The 18396-nt window shown below is 43.7% G+C and overlaps 1 protein-coding gene across 10 annotated transcripts in view; it reads right to left on the reverse strand.

Annotated features, from left to right (window-relative positions):
• The window catches only part of LOC108712247 (diacylglycerol kinase iota), a 90681-nt gene that overhangs the window by 35991 nt on the left and 36294 nt on the right, over positions 1–18396 (reverse strand). For 7 of the 10 annotated variants that reach the window (XM_041587887.1, XM_041587890.1, XM_041587886.1 and 4 more), the window contains exons 2-15: positions 9520–9619; positions 8495–8590; positions 8182–8256; positions 7129–7185; positions 5382–5450; positions 4947–5018; positions 4177–4293; positions 2970–3044; positions 2436–2531; positions 2221–2303; positions 1488–1548; positions 1256–1369; positions 982–1119; positions 633–711 (exon numbers count right to left, since the gene is read on the reverse strand). In XM_041587887.1, coding sequence (XP_041443821.1) covers positions 633–711; positions 982–1119; positions 1256–1369; positions 1488–1548; positions 2221–2303; positions 2436–2531; positions 2970–3044; positions 4177–4293; positions 4947–5018; positions 5382–5450; positions 7129–7185; positions 8182–8256; positions 8495–8590; positions 9520–9619 — 1232 coding nt within the window. The remainder of the gene's footprint in view (positions 1–632; positions 712–981; positions 1120–1255; positions 1370–1487; positions 1549–2220; positions 2304–2435; positions 2532–2969; positions 3045–4176; positions 4294–4946; positions 5019–5381; positions 5451–7128; positions 7186–8181; positions 8257–8494; positions 8591–9519; positions 9620–18396) is intronic. The other 3 variants (XM_041587881.1, XM_041587885.1, XM_041587882.1) reach the window with 2 other exon arrangements.

The raw sequence follows: 18396 nt of genomic DNA on the forward strand, positions 1-18396 counted from the left end.
TTAAAACTAGCTTTATAAAGGCAGTAATGGAAATTGATCCCTGGCAATGTTGGGGTTACCTGTTGCCATCACCGTGGTTTGTAGCAACAATGGAAGAGCTTTATGGGGAGGTCCCTGCGAGTTATTGAATTACAGCCAATCGAAGGGCAGCTTGTTCTCTGCAATTGGCTGAATTTCAAGCAGCACTATATCCCAGGAGTGACAGTAGAGACAATTATGAGACAATTTGCATATAGTATTTATTTTTTTTATTGTTTTTTTTATTGGAATTTTAGCAGCTATCTGGTTACAAGTGTCTTATATTCCTTAGCAACCAGTCAGTGGTTTGAATGACAGACTGGAATATGAATAGTAGAGGGGCTTTATAGAAAGATAAGTCATAAAAAGTAACAATGCCAATAAAATTGTAGCCTCAAAGAGCAATAGTTTCTTGGCTGCCGGGGTCGGCGACCCCCATTTGAAAACTGAAAAGACGCAGAAGAGGAAGACAAACTGAAAATGATTTAAAAAAAAGACCAATTGAAAAGTTGCTAACAATGGGTAAAATTAAAAGTTAAAGGTGAACCACCCCTTTAATTGGCTCCTGATAAAACATTAAACCAGAGATGGTTTGTCGGCATTTCCAAACTTACCCCGAGACTCGTGGAACTCAAGAGTGACGTGGGCGTCGAACCCTAGGCTGAAGTAGTTATTGAATACGTTAAGTGGAAGCTGCAACGGGACAGACAGACGCTGCTTTCAATAGAAATTACATTTACACATAACCTGGAATTAATCTGCACATTGAGAAGTCACTTTCATAGGGTTTACTTCCCCTTTAAGGATCATTTTTAAAACCACAAAAGACAATAACTATTTTTTCATTGTTTTCACTATTTTAGGCCTTGAAGGAATGCTGGATTATCGTGGGGTACAATAGACTATGCTCCGAGTATATCTTACAACCCCCCATATGCACAGACAGAGCGTCTGACCTCTGACCTTATGTGTCCCATCATCCAGTTCCTCGTGGAGTAAGTCGGGATTCCGCTCCACGTGCAGGTTCCAGCGGTCCAACTGGACAATGGTACTGTCCTCTACGTGGCACAAGATCTTTGACACGGGCTCATCGGTGTACCCCTAAAAGCAACAGAACTCTATGGTCATGCAGTGACATCTAGTGGCCAGTAAGAGTACTACCATCGCAATGCAGTTCAATGACTGAACCAACCAATGGACTTTGGGATCCCTTTCAACAATGGAATCAAAAACGTACCCCTCCCCAATTAAGGGTGCGTGCAAGGTCATTCCCTGTGCCAAGGGGCAAAACTGCTACAGGAGGCGGAGGGTTCGACTGAAGCTCATCTAAGACAGAAAGGATCCAGCCCACCTGCCAATGACATCAAACAGAACAGGCCCATAACTTTGTATTAGTTTCTTCACTACTGAACAAATCATAAAGGCACGTTTCAGAAACAGAGAGAAACACATCAGAGTTGCCCACTTACCGTCCCGTCACCACCACAGGCAAGGATACGAAGATTTGGCACTTTTCTGTACATCTCCAGCCTGAGGAACAGAGGAGAAGAGAGAGGATGTGATGTGATGGGATGGAGTTAAGAAATGATGACGATGACCACTGAAGTCTCCACTGCTATAAGAAAGGACCATAAGAAGAGTTATGCGGCAAAGTTCTACCAGTGAAACCTCACATCTACAAAACATGCCTACTTCATTCTCCCAACATTTTGTAGATGGCAACACGGCACATGCTTGTGGTGGTCTTACTTTTGAAAGATCTTTTGTTGGCCATGGAATCTCTTTTAACTGGGTTGGGAGAGTTGTAGGACATTGTTGGGCAACAGCCTGAGCCTACCCAATGACCCAAATCATTCTCATTCTTGACAATCACTTGCATGAAGGTGGGTGATATCATGTTCTCCAAGGTGTGGACCATGTCCATACCTAATACTAGGGACTGGTCCATGTAGTAAAAGACACATGCAGTAGACTAGAACATTTTGAGGGTACCTTAATTAAATACTGCATGGAGTATGTGGATTTTATTTTTATACCGATCATGTGTGTCATCTCTAACTGCCTGCGGAGACTGCCTTCCCCTTCCACTGTCAATGGAAAGGATGAACCAGGGGCACAATGAGACATCTTAAGTCAACTATAAATGGTGGAAACCATAATGGGATGGGATAATGGGATAACAAGGACATGTTCCTCACTTACGCTCCCCGTGGTCCATCCTGAGAGAGATCAAAGACCTGCCGAGGATTCAAGTACCACATAAACATCTGGAGAACTTTCGTACCCTGAAACAAAAAAACAAGAATTTGGTCCCATGCAAAGATGTGTTGCCTTCCATTCACCATAAGTTCCGTTTAAACTTTAATCCAATTATAAAGACCGGCCGTATGTGATTCTTTGGATCAACCAGAACTCACCTGGTTCCCTCCACTTTTTGGGTTCACGAAAACCAGCAATGGTTTCATGTGCGGGGAAGAGATCGGTTTTATTATGAAGGCTCTGCCTTTAATATCCTGTTGGTTGAAACAAGAGACATTGTAGTCAGTATGAACTTATAGTCAAAATCAGGATGATGGCCATTCATGAAATACCAACATAGAGTAGCAAAGCTTCACAATAAGCACAACTGCACAAAAGGTGGCATAATCACCACAATACTCTCAAAAGAACGGCAGTGATTGAATTCGAGCTAAACCAATTATGGTGGCAGTGAGTATTTTTGGAGATTCTTGGCCAGTCACTGAAACAGAAGACAATAATGAGATGATAGTAAAATGGGGCAGAGATAAAGACTGATAACCAGCACTGATGCAGTTGAGCATGGTCTCATACATGGTTCCATGGTTTCCATCAGGATTCCTTAATCCACAAACAGTAAATCTGAATATATCCAGGTCCATAATGGACATGACCCCAAAACCCAAGGACCATCGCCAAGCTGAGCTCCTTACCTCCAAACCTTTTTTGCTGGCTCTCCTCTTGAACGAAGTCCTCTTCTTCCTTCTTGTGGAGTTTTTTGTGTTCACCTGCAAAATCCAAAGGGAGTCTTATATGAACCCCCATTTGATTTCCAACCATATTAACCTTTCAATAGAAGACTGAATATTACTTAAACAGAACTGTTAAAGAAAAACTGCATTGAAAATTTGCAAATGCAATAAAGTCCAATGGGCTCTCCACCTTGAACTTCTAGACCAGTGCTGTCCAACTGTTTCTATACAGTGGCCCGATTCTTTTCTATGTCATGAAAGGGTCAGTGGAGCCCTTGAGCAGTCTGAGGGTCATGTGAATTTCTTGGAGGGCTCAGTACAGCTTGCAATTAGACAGCCCTGTTCTAGACCAACACCACCAGACTTCTGCTATACAGCTTTCCTCAGACCATAGAGATGGTCTTCAATGGTTTTCCCATATATATTCCCACATTTACACAGCACTCACGGGGCATTTCTTTTAAATTAAGTTGTTGAGCGGTGCAAATGACTCCATGCACTCACGGACAGTTCCTCCAGACAATTATTGACAAACTTAGTAATATGCACACAAGCTACTTTGTTATACAACAACATGCAGGTCTTTAGTATCCCTCGGTCGTACAATGTCTCTAACAAGGAAACAGTGCCCCAGTCTATTGTAACTTAGCCAGGCCCTCAAGCCCAGCATCAACTCCAGAGATGGGGCAGGAGCTGACTACCCACAAGGCCCCTCACTGTCTAGTCCAGCGAGAATGCCAGTGGAGAATCTGCTCCTCTATGTTTTCATCTCAAATGTCATCAGAGAGGCAGGTTGCTCATGGTTCCTGAAGCCTCTTGTCAACATTAAATTGGGTCGGCTCCAGGATGAGATCGAACAGGTTACTCATAAGCTAATATCAATATCATATTGGTCCTCTCCTTGTTATATTCCCAAGCCCTCTAGCATAGACAGCACGTTGGGCTATGATATCTTCTACAAAGGGTCCAAACGAGGTGTAAAGGCAATTATGGGATTCCCATCAACTGAACAACAAGAGGATAGTTAAAGGGAGTTACTCCCAAGGGACACATGCGGTACGGTGACACTAATGCCTTACATACAGATGCTGTCTTGGACAATGTCAAGGCTTGGTGGGCCATGAAGAGGAGACCAGACCATCACAAACAAAGCAAAGCATGCAGTTACCTGAGGTTTCTTCACCTTAATGATCCAGCTTGGAGGAACTATAACAGCCGCATGGGCCCCCAAGGAGCACGGCTCCTCTATGTGATGCAGCAGGAAGCAGGTGACCTTGTTGTGGAACTGAAATACACAAATGTGGGAATCAAGCACAACCCATATGCTGTATTACATAGAACAGTAGGACAATCACTGGGGACAAAGATTGGGTAATAGTGTCTAATATTATAATGCCATGGAAACAGCACCAATCAATGAATAGAACATATTTCAGATGTTTCTGTTCTCTGCACTGCTGGTTCTGAATACTGAAACAAAATCCATAAATTCCTTATTCTCACTGGGTTTATAGTTCTGTGTCATTGTGTCAGGGTGGCGGGTGCAGGTTAGGGGTCAGTGGGTTTGGGTCAGGCATGGTTCATTCCAATTCGACTCTACCAAGGGGTCAACCAGATGCCTTCTACTGGGCTCAGCCTGACCCTTAGCCACATTCTGACCCCAATACACCACTATTCAATCCTTCCCAAGCACATTACTAGCATTACCCACCTCCTTGCACAAGCTTTGTAATCCCAGGACTGATGTCACAAAGACCAGAATTGGTGGACCAAAAGCCAAAAGTGATATCACACATGGGATCATTGACCATGAAGGTTACAATGCTCATGTTTTTGCACAAAATTATTATTTGGCCATCTGGAACTGAGGACATCAATGACTTTCTATCCAAGTCAACAAACCATCAAGTTCATTGAGTAACAACTAACACTCCTTACCGCCTGTTTGCACCAGGAACAGCTAATAGCCACGATCTCCTTGCTGTGGAATGAAAACTTCTGCTGGAACCCCTGGGTGGCACAAACACAACAGGAATAACAGTTAATTAGGAACAATATGGAGGGAAATGGGTGGTGCACCTTCCATTTGTGGAACGATCTTTGGCACTTCTGAAGTGGAAGAAATTTCTCTGCAAAGTAGGGGAATGCACAGTATAAATATTAAGATGATGATAATGATGATGTTGATGAAAGCTATTAAGAGGCCCATGGAGGTTGCCAAATGTATGGGCTGAGCCTACTCTACTACTACAATGTTTGCTCTTAGACTATGGCTCCTATTATGTTTGGACTCACGTCCTCAAAACCCTCCTCTTACTATTTATTGGTTTAGGGTTAGTCTTACTTTGGGACAAGTTTTTTAAATTCTTTTACCTTCCCGCACTGCTTGCATTTGCCCTCTTGTCTCCGTCGATGGACCCAGTGATGTCTCACCAGATTCTGCTGGTTAGAACAACAAGAAAAATGTCTGACCTAAGAAAAAACCATCAGAGCGTCTCTGTCTAGCAACACATATCAGGGGTGTGAGAGGGTCTCCATGACTTCATTTATGGTTTGGACAATTAGGGGAGAACAGAGAAGCTTCCTTGACATATTACAAACGTACCCTTTAATATTCCTTGAACAAGAGCTCACAACAACTCTGAGCCCTCGCACTGTTTGAGGAACCTTGACAGCTCTGGGAACTGAGAGTACAAATGGCTCTTCCTACTTAAATACATACACATGGGAAGCTGGCTGTTATAACACTTTTCTTGACACCCAATTAAGGCAGAGCTGAGAATCGGCAGTTTGTGGTGGAGGAATATCCCCTGCTCCGTGAGTCATTAATTAGCCTTCTGCCGAGCCTCACTTTGCTTGTCAGCAGCTAAATACAATAGAACTAGCTCAGCCTTGTGCTTCAACAACTCATGGCCGCAGGTTGGCCAACAGTGATCAAGCCCCTACTGTAAAAATCTTCATCTGCTGTCTCTGTACAGATCCTTCTGTCATCATATTGCCCTGATGTCTCCATCTTGCCCTACTGGCTCCATCTTTTCATACAATCTCCATCTTGCCCAACTTTCTCTGTCTTGCCCTGTTATTATTATTTTATCCTACTACCTCTATTTTGTCCTGTTGTCTCTATCTTTTCCTGCTGTCTCTGTCTTGTTCTACTTTCTTCAATTTGCTCTACTGTGTCTATTGTGTCTTACTGTATTATGGCCATACTGTGACACTCTTGCCCTACTTTCTCTCTCTTGTGCTATTCTTTCCATCTTTCCCTGCTGTCTCTATCTTGCCCTACTGTTTCCATCTTGACCTACTGTTTCCATCTTGACCTACTGTTTCCATCTTGACTTACTGTTTCCATCTTGACCTACTGTTTCCATCTTGACCTACTGTCTATATCTTTCCCTACTGTCTCAATCATTCCCTGCTGTCTCCATCTTGTCATACTTTCTCTGCCTTGTCCTACTGTCTGCATCTTGTCCTACTGTCTTCAGATTTTCTCTAACTTGATCTACTTGTCTCTGTTGTGTCTTACTGTGAATATCTTGCCCAATATCTGCATCTCACTGCTACCATCTTACCTTGAATTTCTCCATCTTGCCATACTTTCTTCATCTTGTACTATTGTCTCAATCTTGCCCTACTGTCTCCATCTTTTCCTACTGTCTCCATCTTGCCCTACTGTCTCCATCTTTTCCTACTGTCTCCATCTTGCCCTACTGTCTCCATCCTATGTTACTAGATGTGCTTTCTCCATACCCTGCCCACCTAAGGTCCTGCAGGGCCCAGGGCATCTGTTCCCATTACCTAGCTCAACCTATTCAAGGAACCTTTTGGGAATGAGAGGTTGAAGCCCTGAAGATGCTTTATGTGACTTTCAACAGATGAGACCCCAATAACTTTACTGCCCTGGGGTCCCCTCCAGCTTCTTCTGCTACCTTAACAGTGTCACTTGAAAGGTCGGACATGCAACTAATGTTCTCTATGGGAGCAAAGACTTATATCCGTGACTTTGGGATTCCCAGATATAATTTTGCTAGACTTTCCTTTGTTCAACCTGCACAGCTTTCTCCTTGACACAGTTAGTAGTTACACTTTGGAAATCTCACACACCCACACGCTCACTTACCTCCCTTGGGGTCCGAGAGGTTCCATCGCGGAAAGTGGGTTTGCATCTAAAATTAATCTAAGAGAAACATAGAATTAGGGCATCTAAATATAGCAAACGCCACACCAGTGTCCTACGTCTGTTCAGTGACTACGGGTGACATGTAGGGGGGCTGGGGGCTCCCCAGTAACCGTCTATCCCTGATTCACAGTATAGAAGACTTACAGTATAGGTCACAGTATAGAAGACTTACAGTATAGGGGATTCCCAGTATAGAAGACTTACAGTATAGGGGATTCACAGTATAGAAGACTTACAGTATAGGGGGATTCACAGTATAGAAAACTTACAGTATAGGGGATTCACAGTATAGAAGACTTACAATATAGGGGAGTCACAGTATAGAAGACTTACAGTATAGGGGGTTCACAGTATAGAAAACTTACAGTATAGGGGATTCCCAGTATAGAAGACTTACAGTATAGGGGATTCCCAGTATAGAAGACTTACAGTATAGGGGATTCCCAGTATAGAAGACTTACAGTATAGGGGATTCACAGTATAGAAGACTCAGCATATAGTTATTACTACAGTAAAACTCACTTGGGCTCATTGCAATCATTTAGACTCTCTATAGGGAGAGACTGTTCTACCAAAACATTAAGTTGAACTCTACCAGAACTATATGGCATCTCTCTCTAACATTTCCTATGCTCCATGCACAGAAATCCATTCCCTATAGTATTGCCTGGTGATGAGCAAATAAACAGTAGCTAAGCCTTGATTAAAACAAGACCCAATGTTCCCTTTAAACCCGAGAGAACTCACAACGGCCCCTATTTATTGTTTCTCCCCTGATTGTGTCCCTTGTCCAATCACCCATTGCCTTTTGACCTCCTCAAGCCGATTAGCAAACGATGGAGCTGAGCAGCATTTTGTCACCGATGCAGATGAATAAAAACTGACGGGCGAATGACTAACGATGACTAAGGAATTGCACGACTGCCGCAGCCCGTAGCGGTAACCAAGCAAAATCCCCATTTCAAGTGCGGCCAGTAGATGGCGAGCTCTTACCTTGTCCAGCTGCTCCATGCAGGCCGTATGGACCACGATTTTACAGGCTGCACATTTCCTACGAAGCGCCGACTTCTGCACAGGGTTCAATGGGAGGGGATTATTTGTAGCGTTATAATAATTATTATTGCACAGTAAAGTGAGCAGAACAAGTGAAAAGATGGGACCCTAGCATCACTGCAAGCCTAGATCCCCCATCTTTGGAATGAAATTACAGGAAATCAGATATCCATGTATCTCATGTGGTTGCTAGAGTCACTGCCCCTAGCAACTAGAAACAGGCTTCATAAGGGGAAAGGTGGAGATCACTTACAGCAAATTTGACTTGGCAGTTCTCCTCCCCCAGGTAACACAGGTCTCCAGATACATTTGTCTCCTGCCAGAGGTGCTCCCCATTCACTGCATTCTCCTGAATCAAATGGGACAATGTTAACCCATACGCTGCAAAGATTTAGGCTCCCGTAAGCCCCACCCACTACTCGAGTCACAGACTCTCTTCCCCTACCCCCTAAGCTACCGTTACATACCTCCCAACATTTTGGAAACAGAAAGAGGGACGAAAACATTCGGCGTGGACACATTTTGGTGGCCACACCCCCTAATTACCATGTCCATTTTACAAAATTTGACAGGTTATGAAAGTTTGAACACATTTCTGTGGTTGTTACGTCTTATTACAGTTTTGCTGATGAAGGTGAATTGCCCTTTAAGATGCGAGTCGTCGTTTTCCCAAGAGACCTGCTTCTCTTAAATTGTTACAAAAGTATCTAAGTGTCTATTCTGGGATCTCTGCCAAAAGCTAAATAAGTTAGAAACGTTGTATCTTTTTCTGGCTGTTCAGTTCAGGAGATCCAATAGAAAGTCGGGAGATTTCAGTACAAATGCGGGACTGCAGGTTGAGCTGTCAAAAGCGGGACTGTCCCGCACAAAATGGGACAGTTGGGAGGTATTCCATTAGAGCATTCTGGTCCCACCCACTGCTTGAGTCACAGACTTGTTTCCCCTTACCCTGCTGAAGTCCTTCACCTGCCTCCTTCCAATTAATCAATGTATCCCCTTAAATTGTATTAAAAAGACACTGGGGCTCATTTATCAACACAGTGCAAATTTGCCCATGCGCAGTTACCAATAACAACCAATCAGTTATTAGCTTTTAAAGCCAAGTAAAACAATGAATGCAGCAATTTAACTGGTTGCCATGAGTTACAGCGCATGGGCAAATTTGCCCAGTGTTGATAAATGATCCCCACTGGGGGTGCGACAGCACCAGGGCCCCGCAGACGCGAATCCGGGCCCCGCACCAGGTAGTTGCTTTACTGTAAAAAGAGCAAACCGTACAGTCCAATCCAGGGTCATTCTCAGTTCCTTGGCCGGACCATTGGAGATTGGACAGTGCACAGGAGCCAGATGCTGGAGCCCCGATCGGGAAATCGCTTTCCTAAAGGAAATAATAAAAATGGCAATATTTTACTATTTTATACTATACATGAGCCCTATAAAGTATATCCTTATTTTCACCAGTTATAATTAGTGCTTTGTAATATTCTTCCTGTCACATGACTCTCTGAAATGTGCGTGTTATAACTTTTATTCAATATCTTTTAATATCCTTAAAATTTACAATTGAGGTAGATATTCACTTATAATCAACAAGTGACACCCAGAGTTCCCTGTATAACTCAGCCTGCAGCCTTGTGCCTTTATATGGTCACAGAACAACCCCTCAGTGACTTCTAATATCCTTATCATTTACAGTAGGGGGTACATTATCCCTTATAATACATGAGTGATACTCAGAGTTCCCTGTATAACTCAGCCTGTAGCCTTGTGTCTTTATATGGTCACAGAACAACCCCTCAGTGACTTCTAATATCCTTATCATTTACAGTAGGGGGTACATTATCCCTTATAATACATGAGTGATACTCAGAGTTCCCTGTATAACTCAGCCTGCAGCCTTGTGCCTTTATATGTTCACAAACCCCTCGGTGACTTCTAATATCCTTATCATTTACAGTAGGGGGTACATAGGTGCCTAATATATAGGGACGGAGACAAGGGGGGACAGATACTGGTACATCAGAATAAAGAAATACATTTGCAGCAGTGCAGCCAATCGTTGTGCAATGCAGGATACAGTCCCTTGTGCCCAGATATTATTATGACATTGTCAGAAAGCAACAGTCTCCTCTGAGCAGTAAATTCTGAGATTACCATTAGGGCTTAATTGCTTTAATGACCTATTTTGTTTGTGACAAGATAGTCAATAATATTCCCAGCAGAACCCCGGGAACACATTAAACAGCCTCTGGAATCCAGCAATTTCCTGATATCCATTCATTCCTCGCTGGGTTTATTGTTATTGGAAGAGGCGCCTGTCTCGCTGGCTGTTTGTATTCTCTGTGCTGTACTGCCGGTTCTGACTCCTGAAGCAGAAACAGGAGAATATTCTTTATAGGATGTGGATAACAAATCATATGCCCATATATGGAGAGAAGACGGAGGAAGGTTTGGGGAGCAGAGATTATGGTGCATCTCTCTATTAGAGGGACAGATACATGAAAAGCACCACTTTTAGTTCTCGAGAGGAGGGCGGATTCGCCTCTAACTGTCGTCTCCCACCGGAACAAACCTAATTCCAGTTATGACTCATTGGGGCTGATATCAGCTCAGCTGTTACTGCTTCATATTAATGACTTTATTTCTGATGTCACACATTTATGGTATAGCTTATTGTGTGCCCAGAACATTCCTTCTCTGTATATTTGTATTTATACATATGGGAGGAGGTGCCATATTGATTCCCTTAGACAGTACAGTATGAGGGTATAGCTTATTGTGTGCCCAGAACATTCCTTCTCTGTATATTTGTATTTATACATATGGGAGGAGGTGCCATATTGATTCCCTTAGACAGTACAGTATGAGGGTATAGCTTATTGTGTGCCCAGAACATTCCTTCTCTGTATATTTGTATTTATACATATGGGAGGAGGAGGTGCCATATTGATTCCCTTAGACAGTACAGTATGAGGGTATAGCTTATTGTGTGCACAGAACATTCCTTCTCTGTATATTTGTATTTATACATATGGGAGGAGGGAGGTGCCATATTGATTCCCTTAGACAGTACAGTATGAGGGTATAGCTTATTGTGTGCCCAGAACATTCCTTCTCTGTATATTTGTATTTATACATATGGGAGGAGGAGGTGCCATATTGATTCCCTTAGACAGTACAGTATGAGGGTATAGCTTATTGTGTGCCCAGAACATTCCTTCTCTGTATATTTGTATTTATACATATGGGAGGAGGAGGTGCCATATTGATTCCCTTAGACAGTACAGTATGAGGGTATAGCTTATTGTGTGCCCAGAACATTCCTTCTCTGTATATTTGTATTTATACATATGGGAGGAGGAGGTGCCATATTGATTCCCTTAGACAGTACAGTATTAGGGTATAGCTTATTGTGTGCCCAGAACATTCCTTCTCTGTATATTTGTATTTATACATATGGGAGGAGGAGGTGCCATATTGATTCCCTTAGACAGTACAGTATGAGGGTATAGCTTATTGTGTGCCCAGAACATTCCTTCTCTGTATATTTGTATTTATACATATGGGAGGAGGAGGTGCCATATTGATTCCCTTAGACAGTACAGTATGAGGGTATAGCTTATTGTGTGCCCAGAACATTCCTTCTCTGTATATTTGTATTTATACATATGGGAGGAGGAGGTGCCATATTGATTCCCTTAGACAGTACAGTATGAGGGTATAGCTTATTGTGTGCCCAGAACATTCCTTCTCTGTATATTTGTATTTATACATATGGGAGGAGGAGGTGCCATATTGATTCCCTTAGACAGTACAGTATGAGGGTATAGCTTATTGTGTGCCCAGAACATTCCTTCTCTGTTTATAAATACAAAAATTGTTATGATGCAGACGCCAGACTCACTGCCTGTACTGCTACTTCTGACAATCTAAGACCCCTATCACATTCCCATCAGTCCCTGCCCCAGTGAGCTTACAATGTAAGGTCCTTATCACATTCCCATCAGTCCCTGCCCCAGTGAGCTTACAATCTAAGGTCCCTATCAAATTCCCATAAGTCCTTGCCCCAGTGAGCCTACAATTTAAGATCGCTATCACATTCCCATTAGCCCCTGCCCAAGTGAGCTTACAATCTAAGGTCCTATCACATTTCCATCAGTCCCTGCCCCAGTGAGCTTACAATATAAAGTCACTAGCACATTCCCATCAGCCCCTCTGGGATAGCCTTCAGCAAAAGTTGTTTTGATGCTAATTCATTGAAAATATTAACTTCCCCTTAGAATTTGAGAGCCCTGGAGGCTTAGCTGGGCCGCGTGTTGCAGAACAGAAGTGGAAATGGAAACGTTAAATCTGCAGTTAATTCGGCCGCTCAGCACGGGATCTGCTACTCCCAGCGCAGGAAAGTAATTTTCTCATTATAAAAAGTCAGAACATGATAATTCAGTAATTTGGTCCTATTCATTGGGGGTTTTCTTTTAGGGCAAATTAAAAAGAAACAGGAAATTAACTGATATTTGGCAAAAAAAATTGCCAAAGAGGAACCCAAGTTATTTCAGCAGCGACACCCACAGCATCCAAAGTAGCAAGTGAGTTGTGTAATATTCATACAAACCATCTACCCCTACTGTCATCTTGCCCTACTGCCAGTTATCTAGTCCTGATCTACTGAACCCATCCAAGTCTACTATTACCATCCTGCCCTGCTGTTTTTATCATGCCCCGTACTCTCCATCTTGCTCAACTGTCAACTGTCATCATCTTTTTTTATTGACCCCATCTTCTCCTACTGTCTCCATTGTCTCACACCATCTCCAACTTCTCATACTGCCTCCAAACTGCCCTACTGACGCTATCTTGTCCTACTGTCTCCATCTTGCCCTACTGTCTCCATCTTGTTCTACTGTCTCCATCTTGCCCTACTGACTCCATCTTGTCCTACTGTCTCCATCTTGTTCTACTGTCTCCATCTTGTCCTACTGTCTCCATCTTGTCCTACTGTCCCCATCTTGTCCTACTGTCTCCATCTTGCCCTACTGACGCTATCTTGCCTACTGTCTCCATCTTATCCTACTGGCAACACCCTCTTGGACTGTCTCCATCTTGCCCTACTGTCTCCACTTTCTCCTACAGTCACCACCTTTTTGTACTGACTCAATCTTGCCCTACTGTCTCCATTGTCTCACGCCCTGTCTCCACCTTCTCCTACTGTCTACCCCTTCTTGTACTGTCTCCAAATGGCCCGTCTGTCTCCATCTTGCCCTACTGTCTCCATGGTATTATACTGTCTCCATCTTGCCCTATTGTCTCCATCTTGCCCTACTGTCTCCATGTCTCCATACTGTAGCCAGCCTGCTCCACTTTGCCCTATTATGATGTAATGTTCTGTATCTGTTCTCCCTCACTCTTGTTAACTACAACTGCTGCTCTGAGGGGCACCTGACTATCTTGTTCTACTGTCTCCATCTTGCCCTACTGTCTCCATTATGTCCTACTGGCAACACCCTCTTGGACTGTCTCCATCTTGCCCTACTGTCTCCACTTTCTCCTACAGTCACCACCTTTTTGTACTGTCTCCATCTTGTCCTACTGCCTCCACCCTCTCCTACTGTCTCCATCTTGTCCTACTGTCTCCATGATCTTAACTGTCTCCATCTTGCCCTATTGTCTCCATCTTGCCCTACTGTCTCCGTGTCCTCTTACTGTAGCCAGCCAGCTCCACTTTGCCCTATTATGATGTAATGTTCTGTATCTGTTCTCCCTCACTCTTGTTAACTACAACTGCTGCTCTGAGGGGCACCTGACTATGTTCTGGGACCAAAAATGAGAGGGTAGGTAGAACAAGACATTTGTACCAGGGTAGAACTGGGGGAGACTGGAATGCCTACCAATGAGGTGGGTCCTGTCTATGAAAATCTTACATAGAAATACATAGAATTAGAGCTGTTTCTGGGGCCCCACCCACTGGCCATGGAGAGAGAACTGCCCAAGAGCAGGAAGAAAGAGAATCAGAGATCTGAGACCATTATTCATTTCTGGTTGGAGGATGAGAGGATCCATTGTCTCTTGCCAGAACTCATGACCATAGAGTCAAAAGCATTGGCACAATAGTTCTGCCAAACTTTCTACAAGACTAAAAGGGTTGATCCAAAAGGCCAAGTCAACCTGTCATTGGCTACAGCAAAATAAAGTCAAGGTTCTGGAGTGGCCACATCAGTCTCCTGACTTCAATATCATTGAGCCACTCTGGGGAGACCTCAAACCCCGCGCAGTATATGCAAAACAGCCCAAGAATTTACGGGAACTGGAGGCTTTTTGGCAGGAAGAATGGGCAGTTTTAACGTCTGAGAAGATTAAGAGCCTCATCCACAACTGCCACAAAAGACTTCAAGCTGTCATTGATGTTAAAGGGGGGCAATACACGGTATTAAGAACTGGGGTGTGTAAACTTTTGATCAGGGTCAGTTGGGTAGTTTGTGTAGTGATTAGGGTTTAAAAAGAGTAAACACAGTTGTTTGACAATAAATGGCTCCAACCACTAACCATGAGTGAAAGATTTTCTCTGAAAAATGGTTAAGAAATCATAAATTCTGCCAGGGTGTGTAAACTTATCAGCACAACTGTAGATATTTCCCTAATCCCTAATTAATGTCTATTTGGTCCCTTACAGCAAACAAGCACTATATCTCCCTGTCTCCCCCAGCCCCTCTGACTCCTCACTGGCTCTTCTACTGCACAATAATTACTCACACTCTCCTCTCCCCTCTGTCACTTCACTTTCATAAGTCCACGGCCATGGGCCACTGTGTCACGTATTCTGCTCCCGAATCTCCCCAATCTTTTCTATCTCACTTTACCCTTTCCATGCCAATATATAGCCAATACATTTATATGCTGCTACAGGCTATTATCCCACTGTTACTATAGGCACCATCTCTCCCTACTATACCTGCTAACCCACAGTCACACTCCCTTCACAGAGACTATTATCCACTGTTACTATAGGCACCATCTCTCCCTACTATACCTGCTATCCCACAGTCACACTCCCTTCCCAGAGACTATTATCCACTGTTACTATAGACACATCTCTCCCTACTATACCTGCTATCCCACAGTCACACTCCCTTCCCAGAGACTATTATCCACTGTTACTATAGACACCATCTCTCCCTACTATACCTGCTATCCCACAGTCACACTCCCTTCCCACTGACTATTATCCCACTGTTACTATAGGCACCATCTCTCCCTACTATACCTGCTATCCCACAGTCACACTCCCTTCCCACTGACTATTATCCCACTGTTACTATAGACACCATCTCTCCCTACTATACCTGCTATCCAACAGTCACACTCCCTTCCCAGAGACTATTATCCACTGTTACTATAGGCACCATCTCTCCCTACTATACCTGCTATCCCACAGTCACACTCCCTTCCCACAGACTATTATCCCACTGTTACTATATACACATCTCTCCCTACTATACCTGCTATCCCACAGTCACACTCCCTTCCCAGAGACTATTATCCCACTGTTACTATAGACACCATCTCTCCCTACTATACCTGCTATCCCACAGTCACACTCCCTTCCCAGAGACTATTATCCACTGTTACTATAGGCACCATCTCTCCCTACTATACCTGCTATCCCACAGTCACACTCCCTTCCCAGAGACTATTATCCACTGTTACTATAGGCACCATCTCTCCCTACTATACCTGCTATCCCACAGTCACACTCCCTTCCCAGAGACTATTATCCACTGTTACTATAGACACCATCTCTCCCTACTATACCTGCTACCCCACAGTCACACTCCCTTCCCAGAGACTATTATCCCACTGTTACTATAGGCACCATCTCTCCCTACTATACCTGCTATCCCACAGTCACACTCCCTTCCCAGAGACTATTATCCACTGTTACTATAGACACCATCTCTCCCTACTATACCTGCTATCCCACAGTCACACTCCCTTCCCAGAGACTATTATCCACTGTTACTATAGACACCATCTCTCCCTACTATACCTGCTATCCCACAGTCACACTCCCTTCCCAGAGACTATTATCCACTGTTACTATAGACACCATCTCTCCCTACTATACCTGCTATCCCACAGTCACACTCCCTTCCCAGAGACTATTATCCACTGTTACTATAGACACATCTCTCCCTACTATACCTGCTATCCCACAGTCACACTCCCTTCCCAGAGACTATTATCCACTGTTACTATAGGTACCATCTCTCCCTACTATACCTGCTATCCCACAGTCACATTCCCTTCCCAGAGACTATTATCCACTGTTACTATAGACACCATCTCTCCCTACTATACCTGCTATCCCACAGTCACACTCCCTTCCCAGAGACTATTATCCACTGTTACTATAGACACCATCTCTCCCTACTATACCTGCTATCCCACAGTCACACTCCCTTCCCAGAGACTATTATCCAACTGTTACTATAGACACCATCTCTCCCTACTATACCTGCTATCCCACAGTCACACTCCCTTCCCAGAGACTATTATCCACTGTTACTATAGGCACCATCTCTCCCTACTATACCTGCTATCCCACAGTCACACTCCCTTCCCAGAGACTATTATCCCACTGTTACTATAGACACTACCTCTCCCTACTATACCTGCTATCCCACAATCACACTCCCTTCCCAGAGACTATTATCCCACTGTTACTATAGGCACCATCTCTCCCTACTATACCTGCTATCCCACAGTCACATTCCCTTCCCAGAGACTATTATCCACTGTTACTATAGACACCATCTCTCCCTACTATACCTGCTATCCCACAGTCACACTCCCTTCCCAGAGACTATTATCCACTGTTACTATAGACACCATCTCTCCCTACTATACCTGCTATCCCACAGTCACACTCCCTTCCCAGAGACTATTATCCAACTGTTACTATAGACACCATCTCTCCCTACTATACCTGCTATCCCACAGTCACACTCCCTTCCCAGAGACTATTATCCACTGTTACTATAGACACCATCTCTCCCTACTATACCTGCTATCCCACAGTCACACTCCCTTCCCAGAGACTATTATCCACTGTTACTATAGACACCATCTCTCCCTACTATACCTGCTATCCCACAGTCACACTCCCTTCCCAGAGACTATTATCCCACTGTTACTATAGACACCATCTCTCCCTACTATACCTGCTATCCCACAGTCACACTCCCTTCCCAGAGACTATTATCCACTGTTACTATAGGCACCATCTCTCCCTACTATACCTGCTATCCCACAGTCACACTCCCTTCCCAGAGACTATTATCCCACTGTTACTATAGGCACATCTCTCCCTACTATACCTGCTATCCCACAATCACACTCCCTTCCCAGAGACTATTATCCCACTGTTACTATAGGCACCATCTCTCCCTACTATACCTGCTATCCCACAGTCACACTCCCTTCCCAGAGACTATTATCCACTGTTACTATAGGCACATCTCTCCCTACTATACCTGCTATCCCACAGTCACACTCCCTTCCCAGAGACTATTATCCACTGTTACTATAGGCACCATCTCTCCCTACTATACAAACTATTTACAGTATTCTTTATTCCCGGTACTTTGTGCAAATGTTATTGTTGCACAGACAAACAGCGCTATTCCCTCGGTACATATAAAATACAGAGATTAAGTCCATTTACGAGGGAATCGATATTATGGCTATTTATATCCCTGGCACTAATTCAGATATAAATAAATTAACTGAAAGTAGGAGATAAACAGAAATCCTGTTCCCCCCACCACCTTGTCCATTACCCACTGTTTCCGTGGAAACGGGGCCTAACTCCTAAACACGGATGACATTAATGATCGGGTGCCTAGATTTGTACAAAGCCGGTAGGGATTAAATTACACGCTAGTCTCAGTGTGTCAGAAATGGACAGACCCCCCTAATATGATCCTTGGCAGGTGGAAATACTGGGCTGGATCTTTAAACTTTAAAGGGGAATTTTACCCAAACGCTGTCCTTGTTTTTTTTGCCTATTGAAAGACAATGTAATTCTAAGCAGTGTCCCTATATATTTATATATATAGCATATTTCATTGTACTGGACTTAGATATTACACCAGAAAAGTT

Source organism: Xenopus laevis, chromosome 3S, assembly GCF_017654675.1.
Source record: "Xenopus laevis strain J_2021 chromosome 3S, Xenopus_laevis_v10.1, whole genome shotgun sequence".
Classification (NCBI taxonomy): domain Eukaryota; kingdom Metazoa; phylum Chordata; class Amphibia; order Anura; family Pipidae; genus Xenopus; species Xenopus laevis.